The sequence below is a fragment of the Myripristis murdjan genome, chromosome 21 (genome assembly GCF_902150065.1).
Source record: "Myripristis murdjan chromosome 21, fMyrMur1.1, whole genome shotgun sequence".
In the NCBI taxonomy this organism is placed as follows: domain Eukaryota; kingdom Metazoa; phylum Chordata; class Actinopteri; order Holocentriformes; family Holocentridae; genus Myripristis; species Myripristis murdjan.
Genome location: NC_044000.1, coordinates 14,338,041 through 14,357,901, shown reverse-complemented (window position 1 = coordinate 14,357,901; position 19,861 = coordinate 14,338,041). Strand labels below are relative to the sequence as shown.

The window sequence follows — 19,861 nt, the reverse complement described above, 5'->3', positions numbered from 1 at the left end:
TTGCCATCTAGTGGCTTGAGGCTTCTGACTGCACGACTGGAATACATTATACTCCATTTTGAGTAGGAGCACAATATTATTTTTTTATGCTTTTGCCTCGGCATTTTACATCAGGTGCTGTGTGATCAGATTTCATGATTATTTATATAAATAGATAATCTTGAAAATATTTGATAATACTACCAAATATTTTTGAAAAAAATGTGTGTCATTGCAGTCAGAGGAATCGAGAATTCCTTAATTTTGCATGAGGAAAGCCCCAACCCCGTGATTTTTGAGTTTCCAGAGGGGCTGATGAAAGAATACACGCCGTGTTTGAAGTGCGCAGAGCAGCTGGCTTTGTGTTTGTGGACTCCTCCCGTTATGTGATGAAGTTGAGATGCGCGAACGTTTCCAACGCGCTTCAGCAGCGCGCAGAGGAGCTCCCCGACGCCAAGGGAGGATGAATAGATCCACGGATCGCAGACATGGGAGGCTTTTATTGTGACATACCTCGCCGATTCACAATTTTCTACTTTTATATGATGTGTTATGGTCGTTTTTATGCGCATTAACCGAACTACTCTGGGCTCGGAGGTCCAACACCGCTCTACGCACCGTTTCCTGGTTGAAACGCCTTCTGGGTTGCATAAACTGTGAAAGCCACGTCTTGGTTACTCGCGGTTATGTGGTAGTTCACACAGAGGAGGCCGTGTGCGATTTGATCCAGGAATGTTGGCATGGCCACCTCGGGAGCACATAAGTGTCCGAAGAGTGAGAAGTTGGACGAAGCGCAGGCTTTGGCCAGGAGCTGCGCAGGGAGACCCGACTTCTTGCCTTGTGATGGATTGTCCATCTGCGCTACACACAGCCACGGGAAGTGCTTCAAGCTGCACTGGTGCTGTCACTTGGGCTGGTGTCACTGTAAGTTGTTTTCCCATCCACCCTAACAGCTATGTTTTATTAAAACATTCTTATCACGTATTCGACTATGATCGACTCAACCTCGGATGTTGTTGTCTGGCTAGTCTCAATCCAGGAGTCAATTCACAAAAAAAAAACCCAGAGAATGACCAGGCGTCTGCTCCATCTTAGATGACTTCTCTGGACTAACATTCTGGGAACTAAGTGGAGCAATTGCTTGATAGGATAAGATTAGGAATGCTATAATAAATGATCAGACGTTGGCCATTAAACTATCTTGCACAGGAGCGCACAGCTTGGTGGGAATAATGTGATCTCTTTTCAGATATCACTTTCAAATCGATTTTCACTTGAGCCCTGCACTTAGATCTCATTTGGACTCGCTCGTGGCCTCAGTGTCATTCCCTTCCATAAGCAGTTGACGCCCTTGTGTGAACACTTGGTTCATACAGTGAACAACGCAGGCTGGAAATCCAGGGCCAGGGGAATATGTTCCAGTGTCAGTGAGGCCTTTGTTTCCTCTGTACTTTACTGTGGTTTGTGGACAGGAGGGGGGGATTTTGATATCCATGGCAGGCCAGACTCTCAGTATGGCTTACCTTGATGGTAGAAACCAGGCCGTAACAAATTTAGTAGCTGGAAGGGCTCCCATCAGACAGTAATATAGACCTAGTGTATGGTGTGAAAGATCTGTCGTCACTGTGTATACCAGCTTATTGAAGTGATCGATTATTATGATCAGGATAGTCGTTATAATAGTCTTATGTGGAAGTGCATCCAGCTGATTTTTAATCCTGACTAAAATACTTATAATATACTTATATACTTATACTTATAATAATTTGTAGCATCCCTAATCCCCTTCCAATATAGTTTGTGCTGAATCCCAAGCAGTCCTACACATATCTATCTCTATATACTGTATCTATACTGTGTGTGTGTGTGTGTGGTGTGTGTGTGTGTGTGTGTGTGTGTGTGTGTGTGTGTGTGTGTGTGTAAGAGAGAGAGCGAGAGCGCATAGATTTATATAGTCACTGAAGATATTGTGAAATAAATACATAGCAGTATGGTTTATGAAGCAGAGACATTTCTTGGAGGAGGGAGACTAGGGGCCAGTTCAGTGTAGGCCAAAACCAGAATTTGGATTGAAATAGTTTTTAATAAATAATTTGTTTAAGAAAAAAAAAAAAAAAATCCACAATCAACTCTCCATTGTTTGTCAGTGTAAAACTTGAGAAAATATCACATGATGGCACTGATGCTCATAAGGCTCCTCTGTTGTTTGTGTATTAGGGTAGATTTTGTAACATGTGGTCATAAATTGAATCTGGCTAATGACAAGCAGGAGGTAATATTCACAAATAATCAAGACATTTTAATAACGTTGTAACAAAACATTGACCTTATCCATTGAGTTCCTCACCATAATATACAGACAAGCAGTCAATAATAGGAATATTTTTATTAATTTTAACTGAACCCAGTATTGTATATCAAACTATTAAAAGGAGAATGTATGGCTACAGCTCCTTTCAAATGTGTCCATTTTGGACTTGGATTTGGAAAAATGTCAGTGCCGTTTTCTTTTGTTTCTTCTTCTTCTTCTTCTTCTTCTTCTTCTTCTTCTTCTTCTTTTTTTTTTGCCACCCATGCATCTCTACGACACGGTTCTCCATCTGAGCCGGTTTCAACCTGACACGCTGACACCGTGTGTGTGAGGTGGAGGCACAGAAGCCGCGGCCCAACTTTTCTGCACGTCCATCTCGATCTGCTGTCCTTATTTATCCTCATCTCTAGCTGCCCTGAAATCCTCACATCTCAGGGTGTAAAACACAACCAATGTGCCGCTTCCCTCCCTTGTCACCAGTCAGTAGAAGGAGCTTATGATGTACAACTGCAGAAGTCACATTGTAATCTTTGCCATGTAATCTTTGGATTTAGATGTCTGCCTCTATCCAGAATGAGCCAAGCGATTTGAAATATCTGATGTGGCTGAAAAAAAAAAAAAAAAAAAAAAAAAACATGAAGCCTATCCAACGTTTATTATAAACCACACCCAGGGTTTATTTTTCTCTGCAAAGCCTGCTCACTGTTACATCATTTGTTTCCATTTATACATTTGTACTTGCTCCTCCATTCTCCTTTGAAATATTTACTACTCCGGTTGAAAATGTGCTATGTAGCGGACATGAAGGAGTTTCTCTCTCCCCCCTGTTTGAGTAAGCCTCGCTCTGCTTTGAAAGCAAGCGCCCGTCACGTCGTAGCAGAGCTTCTCACCTCCACTTCCCTTTCTACTGTAATTCACAGTTTCACCTCGCAGAACAGTCATACGCCACGATGAGAATATACCAGCTTAGACTGCTGAATCAGGCAGAAGCAAGGCGCCCAGTGAGAAGCACAAAGCCGTGTGCTTGTGTATGTAATGCCAGCCTCCCTCTCTCTCTCTCTCTCTCTTCCTCTCTCTCTCTCTCTCTCTCATCCTTCATTCCTCTGATGCATGAGGATGCTGGATGCAAAACAGTGAAACGCTGTCAAGCCTTCTGTCCTCACAATTCCCTTTTTTTTTGAACATGTCATGTGGAATATAAACTTGTTCTGATAATTTAGCGTACCCCACCGGGAACTGTGGTAGACTGCCTTTTTTAATTACAGTTTTAATAGGATTTCTGCCAAACAAATACAGAAGGTTGAGCTGTAACTAAGGTTGGGTTAAGCATCCTTTTCTATATCGTTGCCACCTTCAAGTACAAATGATCATACTGGAAAGGTGTTTGCCATAACCGGAGGAATTTGAAGGGACTGCCGGTGCTTCTCTCCTGTGTCCTTTGAACCTCTGCACATTCAAGATCTTGCGCGTACTTTTCTCACAGTGATTCTGTAGCATCAGACTGACAACTAACAGCAGGGAAAATGCGCGATGACATCTTTCTAGCATTTTCTATTTAGCTTCAGCTTTGTTGAACCCTTTGGTTAAGGAAAAGAGAAAACTATAATTTAGTGTAGGTGGAGGCTGTGCTCCCAGCTGGTGACAGCATCAGTCCAAGCCTCTCTCATTAGCAGTAATTAGCTGTGTTTAGTGTCACTGCCAATATGTCATGTCTGATGAGAGCTTTCACTCACAGCAGCACTGAAACCACCTGGTATGGATGTTTTTTCTCTTTTCTTTCTTTCTTTCTTTCTTTTCATCCTTGACTCGCTGATTAAAATTACCAAGTATAGCGATGAACAGCTCAACAAGAACATACACTAATGAATCCTGAACAATCCTGTCAGTCGAATGATACGCTGTTATCGCTTGATTTCCTAAAGTGGAACTTTGTTCTCTGTCACTGACATATTGAAACTGAGATTTTTTATGTCACGTCTTCAAACATCATTACCTCGAGAGGAACGTGCGGGGGCTACTAAGGCGGCTCAAAGGTTTTAGATGCAGCGCTGTATTGATTGATCAGCTGCTGAATCATGGAAGGCTTCCCTTATTATTCAGAGGTCAATATCATGTTTGTCACACAGCCCTGGAGCGTGGCGTTCAGATTGATTCTTTATGTTTGGGAACCACGTCGCTTTTACCACTCCATTGGTCTTACAAAATTGAAGGCAGAGCGGGGGGGCAGCCCACTCAGAAGTTCAGCAAGTCAGCTCTCATGTTGAAAAGCCTTGACAGTTGCAGTGCAGAGAGAAAAACCTGGAGCTGAGGCTTCAAGTTCACTATGCAAAGGGAGAAGATTATTTTTTTTTTTGGTTTGTTTGTTTGATAAAAAAAAACAAACTCATTAGAGATTACATTTTTTATTTTAATTTTGGATAGACTCAATAGCAGATGGAAAACTTGCCCTAAATCAGTGCCTCGGGGGACAGCCTTTGTGTGTGAATGTATAAAACAGGAAACAGGAAAGGCGTTTCTCTCGATGCGGGATCTGAAACTTGCTTCCCACTGCATGTTCTGGCCACAGTATCAGCCCCCGTTTGCGTGGACAATGGGCACCAGCCAGACGGGTGTACACTGTAGCTTTCATGAGGCATGATAAGAATCTGGTAAAACAATTGTTTCTGCTGTTTAGAATCAATGTACCGCATTTAGCATGCATCTACGGCACAGTCGACTATATGCAAATGAAATTCACTGGCTTTGCCTCATCCATACAAAAATGAGACATGGAAAGTGAAGAGGTTGTTCATGACTCAGTCTCACATCACACTTAAGTACAGCAGCCTTGATAAACAGATGCTAAAATGCTAGGAGCTGAGTCAGACGGTGGCTCGGTGGTTAGCACTGTCACCACACAACGTGGAGGTAGTGGGTTTAAATCTCCGCCTTTTTTTTTTCTTTCTTTCTTTCTTTGTGGAGTTTGCATGACATGCACTCCATTTGAATTGTGCTAAACTGTGTGTGTGTGTTAATCTCTCTGTGTGTCCGCTGCTGCATCGGACTGTCCAAATGCATGCTGGGACAGGCTGCAGCCACCCGTGACCCTGAACAGGAATAAGTAGGTCTAGAAAATAGATGGATGGATGAGCAGTCATTGATCGGCAGTCATTCATCTTGACTGCATTTTCAAGTGTTGAGAGTCATCCTCCAGTAGCTTGTCCACAATAAAACGCTTTAGTCTCTCAGCATTTCCTTCCAGAAACATTCAGCAGGGTGACAGAGGAGTTGGAATTTAAACGGAGTGATGCTGTAGTCTGCGAAAGAGGGGGAGAGATGGGCTGCATGCTGCATTATTCAAGGCGACTAGCTCCTGCATTAACCCAGGCTCTGTGGTTAGTGGGCAGCCGCGGCCCAGGCTGCCACGGAGGAGGCAGAGAGGAGGGCAGGGAGGGAGAAAAGAGGACAGCACAGAGGAATGGGCTCACACACTCACACACACACACACACACAAACAGTACATACATACATATTTATTACACACGTGAACATCTCTTCTGACAACATCCATTCCCTAATCTCTAACCTTTTATGATGTTCGATGTCACCACTGGATGATGTTTAATGCATTTGAGGGGCTCCTTGGTGATAAAGTGTTAAAATTTATTTTTTGTGGTGACCCGACTTCACCTGCCTCATCATTATCTACCCAAGCTAGAGATTTCCTACATTTCCGACAATGACCTTTGAAAACCCCCAGAGGGATGAGTGTCGACTTGTGGCATTCACCTTCGGGTTATACATTGAGGTAAAGAGAGCGATAGCAACAGCAATAGTGGAATGGGAATTTTTCCAGTTAGGAAAACGTGAGCGTTGCACTCCCTTCCTCCAAACAGACAGCGGCCCATATTCATAAAACCCAGCGGTAGCAGCTTTGTGCAGCATGAAGACTGTGGTGCAGCAATTGAGTTGATTCATAAAGTTGTGGTGGCGGTTGTTACCACTGTGCAGCCGCTTTACCAGGACTTCATTATCTGTGGTAGCCCAGGCAACCAATGACAATCAAAATGTAAATGAAATGTTGCATATTTAACAGTGCCCCTGATCACCCATGCTCATGTGCAGGTACAACAAATCACAGACTACATATGTCAGAAAGGCCAGTAGAACTCCTCCTTTTTTAATGGCACTACCGTGCAACTGCTATCAATTTGAAATGCTGTTGTAATTGTCAAATTTATAAACCACTACCACCTGTTTCCAAGGACAGCTTCTTCAGATTGGGTGTCCCTTCTCTTTGCTTCCCAGGACTGACGCCAAAACTTCACATTTATCGTTGCCATTTTTGACAGCTGAGATTTATTTTATTCTATCAAAACTCCATTGTAGCTGCACCGGAGCTGCCTGAACATGACATCATCTTGTCTATGTTTGATTGTCCTTGGGAATAAGAAAAATACACCACCAAGCAATAAAATGTACAGTGCATTGCCAAAACTTTTTTTTTTTTTTAAGTATTTTGATTGGACTTCTATTTGGACCCACATCACTACATGCCTAAATACAAGCCTCAAATCTAATCCTAATCCTCAATGTAATTTTTAAACCGTAGTGCCAGCACTAACACTTTTAGTGAGCCGCAGATTTCATGGTTAGCAGGCAATGATTAGCAAGTCACATATTTGAAATATCTTTGAAATTAAACCCAAAATGACATCACCATTTACCTCACAATTCATTGATAACTGAAACATTTACTGTGATTGTACTGCCAAACTCATTCTAGATGAATATTTGAAATCCATTAGATCATAAAATGAAGCCAGGGTGGCCACTGGTCATGGAGTTTCTGGAATATCATGAAAACTTGAATGCAGCTTCACTTCTGTGCAGCTCTACAAGAAAACCATCTAATAAAAAATCATACGTTTGGTTTGCAGCATCAAATTCACATTCAGAATGAATTTTATTGACACAGTAAAATTAAAAAGTTTGGGTTTTCAATAAATCCTGAGGTAAATGTTGTAATAATAATTTCAATCATTTCAAAGAAATTTCAAATATGTTACTTGCTAATTACAGTATCACCTACTTCCCTTGAAAATCATGGCCCACTAAAATGAAGGGTATCTGCGCCAGCACTTTCTTGAAGCAAATTAGACATGCTATAATTTGAATTATGCAATTCTAGCAGGAACTGTGAAGTGTGGTTGAGGAAAAAAAAAAAAAAATGTCACTAAAGGTCAACTGTGCATCAGTGTGGGAATGTCACATCAGACTTTGCAGTTTTGGGAGGGAGTTTTATCTGTGGGTGACAGGCTTAATCATCTGTGTGAAGTCATTGGGGTTGAATGTAACAAACGTTTACTTATACGTAAAAGTTCCCATATCGTAGCTTTAACCCATAGAAATTGATATGATTTCATTAAATTTCTATGCTTCAACCCTAATCCCAAGTCCACTTCTAACCCCTAACTAACCTCCTAAAGAAGTGAGGACCAGCAAAATGTCCTCAGTTTGGAGGCGCTGGCTCATTTGCCTGTTAGTGTGAGGACATTTGGTCCTCATAAGTGTGAAAATACAAGAACACACACACACACACACACACACACACACACACACACACTGGGGACAGGGAGCGCAGAGCTCCAAACAGCTGACATTGTAATGCAAGGGCTCCAGCACTGGGCGCCACAGACGGGTCGGGTACACATGAATATCAATATTGCCTGAACTGCATACACAGTGTCCACTGGCTGTCAGTTACTGTTTGCGTTAGGTTTTACTCCGTGTACAGTCTGCGGAGGAGAGGGAGACGGAAATGCCAACTCAACATTTGCTCATCTGTCTCAATTCCTTGAGATTTTTGTCATGTCTATAGTTCACACCATCAAGCTTGGTGCATATGCAATACCATATTAGCCAAATGTCAACATATGAGCACGCGGCAGCTCTACTTGGAGAGCTTGAAATCAAATAATCCCACTCAGTGTATTTGAAAGGAAACAGTTTTGGTCACAGAAATGGGAAGCAAATATTCCTGACAGTAAATAGTCCCACACCGCCCATTTGAAAGCAACTAGTTCCTCCTGAATACATTTCTTGGCAAATAGTCTTGCACAGAGTATGCGGAAGCAAATTAGATTTGGAAAGCATATAGTCTAACTCAAACTATTAGAACGAAAAAAAAAAAATCTTTCCCTTAACATTTGAAGATTCTGCTCTCCTCTTTGCCAGACTAAGACAGATTAAACTCACATATTACTTAATGTCCTCTTTGGCTGACAGAAACAGTGATATCCCTGAGTTACTGCAAAGTAATTCCACATTCTGCAGACACCCTGTAGCCCAAATCTAATTGTACTGCAGCTAGACAGCCTGCACTCACTATAAAAGGCTGTTGGCTTTTTGTCTGTCTAGTGTTAGCAACATTTGTCTGTCTCTCTGTCTGACTATACATCTGTCAGTCCCTCAGTATCGCTGTTGGTAATTGAAGCCCCAGATGGATGAAAGCAATTAGATGCAATATGTTAAAAACGAAATGTCACCGCCTTCTGCAGCTTGAGCTCTTATTTGTCCCTGCCATCTTATCTGCCTGAGCTGACTCGTGTCATGCAGACCACGGACCGCTGAGTCTCTCATTAAACACAACAAAGTTACTCCCTCTATCTGTATCGGCATTAGCTCGTCTGCACCGTGCTTTAACAATGTTTACAAAGTGTGCGAGCGCTCGCTTCAATCAAACCCTGTTGTTAATAGTTTCTCACACATGGATAACTCGGTTACGTGCCCTTTGGGGTAATAATGAAGCGGTTCCACACATTTCAAAGTCTTTTTTTTTTTTTTTTTTTTTTTTTTTTTTTTACCATGTTTTTATTTCATTTTAAATTCTTTACAGAGAGAGGGAGAAACATCAAAAATAGAAATCATAATAGAAAGCAAACAGCAGAAAGATAGATGGATGATATGGACAAAACAAAACATAGGGGAGGCAGGAGGAATATCCAGAGCATGACAAGACATGTGAAGTATACATTTTATGGGTGTATGCATGTGATCGCTGCCTTCACCACCCTCCACGTTACCCCATAAGAACCCAGAAGGAAGGAAATATTTCTAAAGCCACAAAATAAATGGTAAAATGATTTTGTAGCCAATTTATGTGTCTTAGCTTGTGTCTTCTTTTGTGTGCAGGAAAAAAAAAAAATTGCCGTTCAGCATCAGCAAAGTCACTTTGGCCATTCGGCAGTGCAAAACAAAGCTACTCGCTTACTTTGTAGTGCTTTGACTGTGTTCGGTGTAACCTGGGAAAAGATTTTGATTGAATGGGTCCCCCAGCCTGTAAAACAAAAGACAAGGACACAGAGCGAGAGGAAGTGATGCGTAGTCCTGTCATCTTCTATAGTTCCTCTCTCTCCGGGGAGCCAGTTAAACACACATCTGAGCTGCACTGTGCAGGCAGCGCAGCTTTGAGTCGGAGGCAGTGGCCTGCAAACAGTGAGTGACATTTGGAGGCAGTCATTTTCTACAATCACCATGTGTATGTGTACGTGAGGTTTTGCTGTAGAGGGAATTCATAACTCACGCAGAAGAGCTTTTGACAGGAATTTAGTCACTTTCCAGAATGTACTTTACATGAATTATAGTGTTGTTCTCATAAAGTTTTAAATCACATACTGTATACGATGCTATGTATTACACTGTATCGGTCCATTTTTTTTTATCCTCCTAACATAAATAACACAACAAGATTTAATCAATGGTTGTAAATAATTTGTTTTTCAGCTATAAACCTGATTATATGGCTTCTGGATAGAAAAATCTGTATTTTGTCTGTTGTTGTATTGTCTGACCACCGATGTCAAGGCATGTATTTCACCTTCTGGCAGCATCTAATGCTTTGCAGTCCCAAAAATATTAAAATCCCAAGTGGAAATTTTTGATCCATTCTCACAGTCACATGTCCATATACTTTATTGTGCAGCTTTTAAAACTGTGTACTAGACTGTGATTATATAAATGTACGTGTACATTGGACACATGCAGGTAGTCTTTAAAATCCAAGCTCGCCAACATGAATTACAATTGAAAAAAAAAAAAAAAAATCCTGATGGGTTTCTTATCCTCTGCTTTTATTTATTTATTTATTTATTTGAGAAATAATAATCAAAATAGGTTTGTACTGAATTAGTATATACTTACATTAAGTATACCTGTTAATGCTGTTGTTGATAATGATGCTGTTGTTTTGCATGACCTTCAGCATTTACAATAATAATTACAGTTAATTACATAGATGCTCTGTGGCCTGTTATATAAGTATGAACAATCTCTGAAAATGACCCACAGCTTTTCCATCTGAAACAGAGCTACCACAGTATAGGTGGAAATATTGACCTTTCTTTTGTTTTTGTGTTGTTTTTTTTCTCCTTTAGGTAAGTATGTGTACCAGCCCATGACCAGTGTGTGCCAGCTCCCCAGCACGGCCGTGCCTCCTGTTGCGACAGAGTACAGTAACACCATCAACCTGTCCGTCTCTCTGGCTGAGCGCTTCCTCAAGATCGCCCCCTGCTTCCAATCACCGCCTCACCTTGAGTCACCCAAGTACTGCGTCATCGCAGACCTGTTTGTGGACGACTATATTGTCAAGCGCATCAACGGAAAGATGTGCTACGTGCAGCGCCCCCCGCCTCCCTTACCGGAACCGCCTCATCCACCCACGCCTCCCCCATCCGCACCTCCTGCCCCGCAGACGCCCCAGAATCCCAGTCAACCCCGGCAGCCGGCTCAGCCCGCACAGCAAACCCAGCACACGCCCGCACCTGCACAGCCAGCCCAGCCGGCGCACACTGAACACAAGCACCCCGGCCCCGTGGACAAGGTGAAGGGCCCCAAAATGGACCACTGCTCCTCCCCGTCCAGCTCCGAGGACTCTGGCATCAACGCGCTGGGTCTGCACTACCTGGAGTCCTGCGAGGAGGAGAGTGAAGAGGAGGAGGATGACGAGCTGAGCACAGATGGAAACTCGAGCCCCGGAAGCCTGTGGGATCAGGACGAGTGCTCTCTGCTGTCTCCCTCCAAGTCCATGATAGAGATCATTGAAAAGATTGAAACAACTGTGTAACTCGGACATGCCTTTTACCTGGGCTCAGAGACATGTGAGAGCACATAACAGTCTCATATTACTGAAAAAAAAAACAACCTTAGGATTTATTTTAGATGGACCTATATAATTTAAACCCCTCTCTAAAGCCCACGGGGTGCTTTGCTTGGTTTTGAAATGGAGTGTGTTTTCCTACAGGTGGAAAAGGGAACACCACCTTTCGGACTGTACATCTTTTCCCGCACACTGCCTCCCCTCTGTCCACACCCCCTGCATGGTATGAATTTATACTCTTTCACAAAATAGAAAGAGAAAAACACACCCATTGAACACCTGCACAGTGGACCAAATCGACGTTTTCATTATCCTCCTATACATTCATGTATTGAGAAAAAAGAAATTTAAAAATAAAAAAAAAAAAAGAATGTAGGTGCACCTCGGTTAGAAGAGGATAGGAGAAAGGAGCTTTCACTATCTTCTCTTTAGTTAGACGTGACTTTTGCTACATTATGTATGAATGGAGGTGGCATTAAATAGATTTCTTGATGAGAATGAGCGGTTAGGTAATCCTTGTGTTCTCCAGTCATCGACCAGGCAGTCGGTCATGTTCTGATTCAAGTAGGGGAGAAGCATGCCATTTCGGTGCTCTCTGGTCAGTGGCTCCACCCACACATATTAGTCACTCCAGCACTTCAAACATAATAACCAGAGGGCCATCTACCTCTCACGGGCCTAAAGCACATCAGCCTTTTAACCCATTAATTACTCAGCCTTGAACTGCGAAAACACACCTGCGTTTAGCGTGTGGCGAGATCCGCTGGTCCACAGTTGTCTGCACTTTACTGACACCAACAAGAGCGGTGGGTCAGTGTTTGACAATCACGGATTATTGTAACACATAAGCACATTCCTCTACTGTACCTGCCAGTGAAGACACATGCATCAGCCAAGGATCCTCTACCTTGTAAAAAAAATGCACTTGATCAGACATTATTGAATTGATAGCCTCGTATAGCAGTGCAGTAAAGTGGCTGTGGAGATTTATCGATTTCCCCCGAAACGTGTGTTGCTTTTGCCGGCTGGAAGCGCCTATTATCGACCGCCTTTTATGGTCAAGCTCACCAGGAAACCCCAGATTTGCTGTTTCGGCGCGTTCCTGTCGAGGCTTCATTAGTAGAGCTGGGTTAAAGGGGCATTAAGTGAAATATGTCTTTTTACGGAGCCCTATGTGCCACCGAGGACTCGTAACAACATCGACAGGCCCCTGCCACAGCCTGCGAGCGCCGCTAATTTTCACGACAGAGATGAGAAAGAGAGCTAATTCGAGATTCAACAGGAACATCCAGTGAGGAGGTAATATCATATATCCCCAAGCAAAATACTGTAGTAATAATGACACCGCCTTTTCTTTTTCTTGAGAGTGAAATGTCTTGTGATGCCGGTTAAAAATGCGAGGAGGTGGGGAAGAGGACACGGATGGGTGAGGAGGATTTCATGCAAAACAGAGCACAGGCCAGAAAGGGAGTTTTTAAAAGCCAGAAACCTCAGCGTTAGGTGAAGTAACGGCTGAGTCACTCACTGGTATTGATCAACAACTCTATCGAAACCTCCACGATATATTCTGGTCATTTTATGCTCTTTTGCAGTAGATATCTTACTCAGTGCACCTTTAAAGAGAAGAAATCCTCCTGTAAGGACGATGTTGACAAGTGCAAATTGTGATGTTGTGATGGACATAAAGACAAAGCACTCAGATATGAAATTAGTAGGGCAGCCCCCTAATAGTCAACAGTCGAAGTGAGAAACTCAGTTGAGCTCAAATATTTTTACTCCTTTTTTTTTTTTTTTTTTTTTTTTTTTATTTGAATGTTGGATTTTTTTTTCCTGAGATATATGAGCTACTATCACAAAAATACTCACAGATATGTATTTCTACATAATCAACACCAGATGTCATTTTGCATGACAGCATTTATTTGCAGGAGCTCCCTAATGTCAAAAAAACAGCAATTTGTGAATTCAGTCGCCCAGATCAAACGTCCATGAGTCAAAGAGAATTTTGTTTGTTTGTTTGTTTGTTTCGTTTGTTTAGCCAGGGACAGCCTCTAGAAATTAGATCCACTGATCACAATCACCTCTAAACGCAGTCCAAGACATTTCTTATGTTCCTGTAATTGTTATATTATTTTCATATGAATAAATCTTACCTTAATCTTACTGCACATTTTCCCCCTCGTTTGTTTCCTGCAGCCTGTGGTGGTTAAGATGTGAGAACAATATCTGGAAGATGGAGCACGCTGAAATGAAATCTTCCTTGAAATGCAAACCTCCTCCACCTGACACACAAATGACTAATCCTCCCCTGAGATAGAGAGGAATAGCAAAGTAAAGAGATTAAATTGAGTCACTGTTTCAGCTCGGGTTGTGTGTCTCTGCTGAAAGGTCTTGAGGAATGCTCTCCGACTTTTTTTTTTTTTTTTTTTTTTTGAACATTCCTCTTTTGTGATGTGCACTTACACTGGACGGCCTCGGCACTCGGCATCATGTACAGAATAATTATAGCAACACACACACACAAAAAAAAAGGAAAGCGAGCAGTTTACAGTATTGGAGTTTGAACTTAAAGGAACAGTTCACCCAAAAACACCCAAGAACATCAGAAAAGTGTATTTTATCTGCCTACAGTGAGTATGAATTTGAGGCAGATAGGTACAGTTTCTTCGCTCCTGATGGCTGTAGATTATGTCGAGTATCCTTGTTACTGTTTTTGGGAAGAGCTGTTGCGGCTGAATTTTTCACATGTACATGTTTGATGGTTTTTAACACCAGCCTCACTGTATTGGGTTGCAAGGGAGACTGGAAACCTCGCTAATTCAGAAGCTCCCTGGATGGATAAATCACACAAGTGGGAAAATATCTTTCTTTTTGTATACTGGGTTAACTGTTCCTTTAAGGCCATGAAAAGATTAAAAGCACCTGGATCCTAGCAGAGCAAACGATGCCGGTATAAGAAACACAATGCAGCTTGGAGACACCCCGCCACACTGACAGGCTTCCTCTTATTGATCCATAGCAGTGGCAGCAGAGAGGGTGATCGAGACAGACACCTGTTCTCTCCTCTGGGCTCCTGTCCCAGACAGTCTTCCACACTTCGTCTAGCGGCTGATTTTATGAGAGACCATGAGAGCGCCTTCCTCACCTTGACTTCAACAAGCCCAGATTGATTTCTCCATGCTTCTCTTTTCGCTTGCATGGTGTCTATCGATCCTCCGTTCTCCACCAGTGCGCGGCGAGAACCAAGGCCAGAGTGAAATGCTAATCAGATTATATAAATATACATTCTCCATTCTGCGGTGTGATGATGGGGAGGACTGCGCATCAGTCTGGTAGAGTCCCTGGATGATGACATAAAGTGGGCGAAGGAGAGGGGAGGAGAGGAGGAGAGAGGAGAAGAAAAAAATTTACAAGAGCTCACGTGGAAAACAGTGTAAGAGATGAGAGGAAGCTCAATTAGAAGCATGGTGATGCAAGAACATGTAAAGAGTTCAGATGGATTTTATGGTGTGTGTGTGTGTGTATGTGTGTGTGTGTGTGCGCACAGACATGCATGAACATTTGAATTCCCATAATGTCTGTTATAAAAAGGTACCAGCAGATCTGGTGGCGAGATACAGGTGCTCTTATTGTTAATCCCTCTCAGCAAAGTCATTTGATTGGCGGGCACCGTGAGCCACTGAACACACACAAACACGCACAAACACACACGTGCATCCAAATAAAAAACGCCCTTGTACAAGGACTCCCTCACGAGCAGCCACAGCGTCACTCTCTTGCCGAGGTTTTGTCTGTGAGCGAGTTTCCCCCTTTTGCTCGGGAGTCCTTCGGTTCGCTGCAGTCACCTGGAGCGACCGCGTTACCTTTAGCTCTCTCCGAGATATTCCCTTTAAATTTGTTATAATTGCGTTTTCCCTGCAGAGGCAAGTTAATAGAGTAGCAAGACCTGAAAAGGATGCTGAACAAATATTATGTGACGGGATGAAAAGAGGGGGTGAACAGCTTTCAACGTGCATCAGGAGGACTCTCAGCTAATTAGATTTGCTCTGATAGGGAATCGCCAAGAGTTTGGTCAAAATGTGTTGCAGGGAGGAAGCGAGAACAGTCATGCACTCATTATTACAATCCTCATACACATGCTGATCCTTGTGTGTGTGTGTGTGTGTGTGTGTGCGTGCGAGGTTGAGATAGGTGTTATTCCAAACTCAGTCTCCTAATTACATCCCCTTAACCACTGTATGCTAAGATTTCCCAAACTGAATAAAAGTAGTGGCCTCACGGTGCGGCCATACAAATCCATATCTGCTCCCTGCCAGTGAGTCAGCAGCACTCTGCCGCCATACCGCCTTACAATACAACTTCTCTCTAATCTGTGGTATGCAGAGCCCAACTTCTACAGCACTGCTCCATTTCAAAAGGGCCATTTATCTGTTCAATTTCCAGAATAATGTCCCTGTGATTGGCCTGATTCAGCCAGCATGCAGGTAACAGGGGAACTCACCAATAGGCAGCTGATAAACAATCAGCCACGCCGCTGGCCTTGGCAGGCCACGATGGGTGATGGGTTTCAGATAAGCTCCATAAACGCCTGAGTGTCACCTGGGGTGCTGCTCAGCACTCCCAGGCCTGTAAAATATTCATTGCTTTTTTTTTTTCTTTTTTTTTTTCTTTTTTTTGACACTGTCTCCTCTCTCCTCTGAAATGGATTTGGAGCAGTTTTTCCTTTTAAACATGGAACATGACTCGCTCTCCACAATTTCTAGACAACAGGTTGGGGCTTCAGTTTAGATAGATGGGACTGCTGTGTTTGAAAGTATCCTCTTTTTTTGTTGCTTAAGGCCACTTGGTGATTCATCTGCTTCATGACCGCTGAAATGTCTGGTGAATTGCCTGCGAGTAGATTTGCAATGCCAGAATGACTCACAGTGGTATATCTTGATGTGATTAGTTGGCGCGAGTGGATTACTCTGTATCCGCTGATTATTCTGTGGCTGCAGAAAGCACAAGGTGGGCGATCCATACAAGAAAATCCTTCATATGCCATCCTGTAGGTTTGTGAAACATGCGCAAAGACACGTAACAGAGAACGAAATGAAAAAGTCACACATCACAATCATTCACGTCCTTCACAATATTATTTTCAGCCAAAGACGCCAATCAAATGGCGTCTCTTGTTAAAATATGATACTATCGAGCCATATTTCTCGAATGAAACAAAGCTATTGTCTTACTTCAATGCTGCTTTTAATGTTTTGATAGTGGCCCAGCAGTTGTGTGTTTATTATGCTCTCAGGGAACATCTGAATCCATTCTAATCACATCAAAGAGACGGAGGATGTCAGTGATGCCTACGCTGGCTTTCAACTTGAAAGCGAGAAGTCAATGTAGTTCGTGTCTGTTTCTCAGTTTGCTCAATCTCCTCTTCCACAACTTTTTCCCCCTCTTTCTCTCTTGTGACTTTGTGAATCGGAACAAAGGGAACGTTACCTTCTGCTAACGTTAGGAGTGGGCAGATCTATCTACTCTCTAAGGGTTGCGGGAAAACAAGATTAATGTGTGTACTTGTTCTACCTCTCTCTTATCTAAACCTTTTGTCGGAGCCACAAAACAAAGACATGATTTATTTTGAAAGCAGTGATTTGTTGAAACAGAATTTGGTGCTGTTGGGGATGTCAGAACTTCTTTTTTTTTTCCATTGCAACTTTAGACACAGAAGAGTCTAAAACCTGATGAAAAGGGCATTTTTCTGTTTCTTGACAGATTCATCTGGTGCAGAAAACCCTCTTTGCTAAGCCAAATATATAGGATTATGGGAATACCTGTGAGATGGATTTCATTTGGGAGACCGTGTCCCCAATTCAAAGTTCAATGCATTTAAAAGCAACAGAGGAATTAATCAAAAGCAGCGGCTATGCGCTGGGTGTGACTTAAAGGTAACCCCCCGCCACCGCCAGCAACAACACAAACCCATTCAGGAAATGATGGAATTCCAGAAAGTTACAGATGTCATCATTCGAAACAACAAACAAAGCAAAACCAATCACTTTGATCTCTGCCCGAACCAATCAAGAGCCGGTTACGCTCTCAGGAACTTCCGCCCGCCGGTTGATCCGAAGTTGACATCCACCTGATTGACGTCGTACCAATCTTCTCCCGCAACACTTTGGACAGATGTGGCTCTCATCTGCTGGAGCAATTCATAATGCTGCCACTCACAATTGCATTGTTCTCTCCTGTTTAATACTTTCTAAAGGGTTGCCCAAAAATAGAGGGACATAACTAGGCCAGAGCTAGACCCAGATTGCTTCCAGCAGATATGACTGAAAAATATGGGACAAAAGCTTTCTAAATCCAAATGCCTGCTGCCTGTCAACCATGAAAACATTGGTTTGGAGGGAATTATAGCATTATGGGATCTTAGCCGTTACGGCCCCTAGGACTAGCTTTGTGATTCCATTATTTTGTGTGGAGATCTTTAAGGAAAATGTCGCTGTCCTCAAGTATCATCATCAATTAGCTCAAGTATGAAAAACAATATTCAAAGTTTTATGAGCTTTTCAGCATCATCCCCCAGTTGTCTTTTTCTGTGTTGCTTACACTGAATTAAATGCTGGGAGATTAGGTATATGCCTAATTATTTCCCACCTAAATATAAGTGCCTTATTCACTTGTGATTGGCATTGTTGCTGGTGTCCCTCAAAAATGGCTCGATGAGACTATTCTTAGGCTTGCTTGTTTTCTCTTGATGGCGAAAGTTACACCCACACCAACCTTTGAAATGCATCTAAATAGGGGACATTACACCTACACTGCACAGTGAGAGGAAGAGTGTGGGAGAAAAATAAAGCCTGCTTATTTTCTAGCCTTGGATTCTGTCCTGAGTAACACAGCATCTTCACAAAGCCTTAAATACACTGTAATCTGTCTGCATAATACACCAAGTATCTGAATCATTACCACAATATGCACATAGATATCTAGTGGCAGCCCACAGACAACCAAAGCTCTAACCCAGACAGAACTGGCAAGGTCCAAACGGCGAGACGTTTAATGGCACCCAAAAAACTGTGCCTAACATCACCAGCTCAGCAGAAGCAAATATGACACACTAATTTGTGTTTGAAAGGGGCCTGGCAGTCTCTGTGCCAGAGAGGAGAAAGGAGGCGGGGCGACAAACAGACACGTCTGATTAAGCACTGTGTAAATGGACCTGCTGGCTGTGCCAGATGAGGACCAGCAGATGGTTATCCGCACCGCAGGGCTCTATGTGCGGTGCTGTGCTGTGCCGTGGCCCCGAACCTCTCTCATCTAGCCAAACAGTGCGGCCCCTGCCCCGGCACTGCTCTCATCGCCTCCCTTTTACCATTAGCATGTGAATGAGGGCTGAGCCCCTCGCCTGTGGGCACCGATAGGCTGCGTCAAGCCTCCCGCTTCTGACTGCATTAATATCAGCTCTTCTATTGTTGTGGGATTATAGGGTGGGTGGGTGATGGGTAGGTATGGAGGCGATGGAGAGGTCAGTTTGGCTCGATTTTCGGTCTGAATTTCAAAGGTTGTTTGTGTAGAGTATTATATGAGATTCACATCACATCCTGTTGACAGGAAAGGACCAAAGACCAAAGTAGAAGCCGCTTTCTAGTTGATAATGAAACATTCCTGTGTTGTGAAGCCCATTTCCGTCACAAAATCCCACAAAGATGAGAGATATTGTGACATTTGCTATCATAAAATATCCAATTTCTTCTCGGGGTCTCGGGGGATGCAGCCTATTTCAGTATACATTAAGCAGCACACACAGACAGTCATACTCAGATTCATATCTATCGCAGATTTAAGTCTCACATCCATCTGAGTTTATAGACTATGGGAAGCAAGCCGCATCAAGAAGCACAGAAAGGGCCAGGGTCTTTCAGGGAGGTGAAAGTGCAAAGCACAGAGCCACTGAGCCTCTGTTTGTCTTACATAAACATGACATGCAAGAATCAAACCAAGCTGCACATGAACCACAGTCCTCTTCAAGTCTCCAGCTGTGCATCTTCATCTACAATAATAGCATGTTGTTCTGCATGCGACGATTGTTGATTCCAGTGCCTCAAACGCTCCTAGTTTGTCTTTATTTGCCACTTCATTTCCCAGCTTTGTTTCTCTATATTCGCTCCTCATTTTTGCACAGCAGACTGAGCCTTGCAAGCACAATTAAAATAAATTCAATTAATTGCTGACTGTTTGGCTTGCATTTTTAGCCAAAGGCTTCCATGGTCTCTTTACCAAAATAAAAGGGAACACTGAGGCATATGCAAATGCCTGGCATACACAAACTTAATGAAATATCATGTCCAGTGCCCACCCCCCAACCACACACACACACACACACAAACACACACACACACACACACACACACACACACACACACACACACACACACACACAATCC

The 19,861-nt window shown here is 42.9% G+C and overlaps 1 protein-coding gene across 1 annotated transcript; it reads left to right on the top strand.

Annotated features, from left to right (window-relative positions):
- The first annotated feature begins 388 nt into the window (after positions 1-388).
- Positions 389-13,589, top strand: zgc:162707 (UPF0524 protein C3orf70 homolog B). Its single transcript, XM_030081186.1, has 2 exons — positions 389-903; positions 10,705-13,589. The coding sequence occupies exons 1-2, from the start codon at positions 720-722 to the stop codon at positions 11,391-11,393; spliced, it is 873 nt and encodes a 290-aa protein (XP_029937046.1). The 5' UTR covers positions 389-719; the 3' UTR covers positions 11,394-13,589.
- Positions 13,590-19,861: the final 6,272 nt, after the last annotated feature.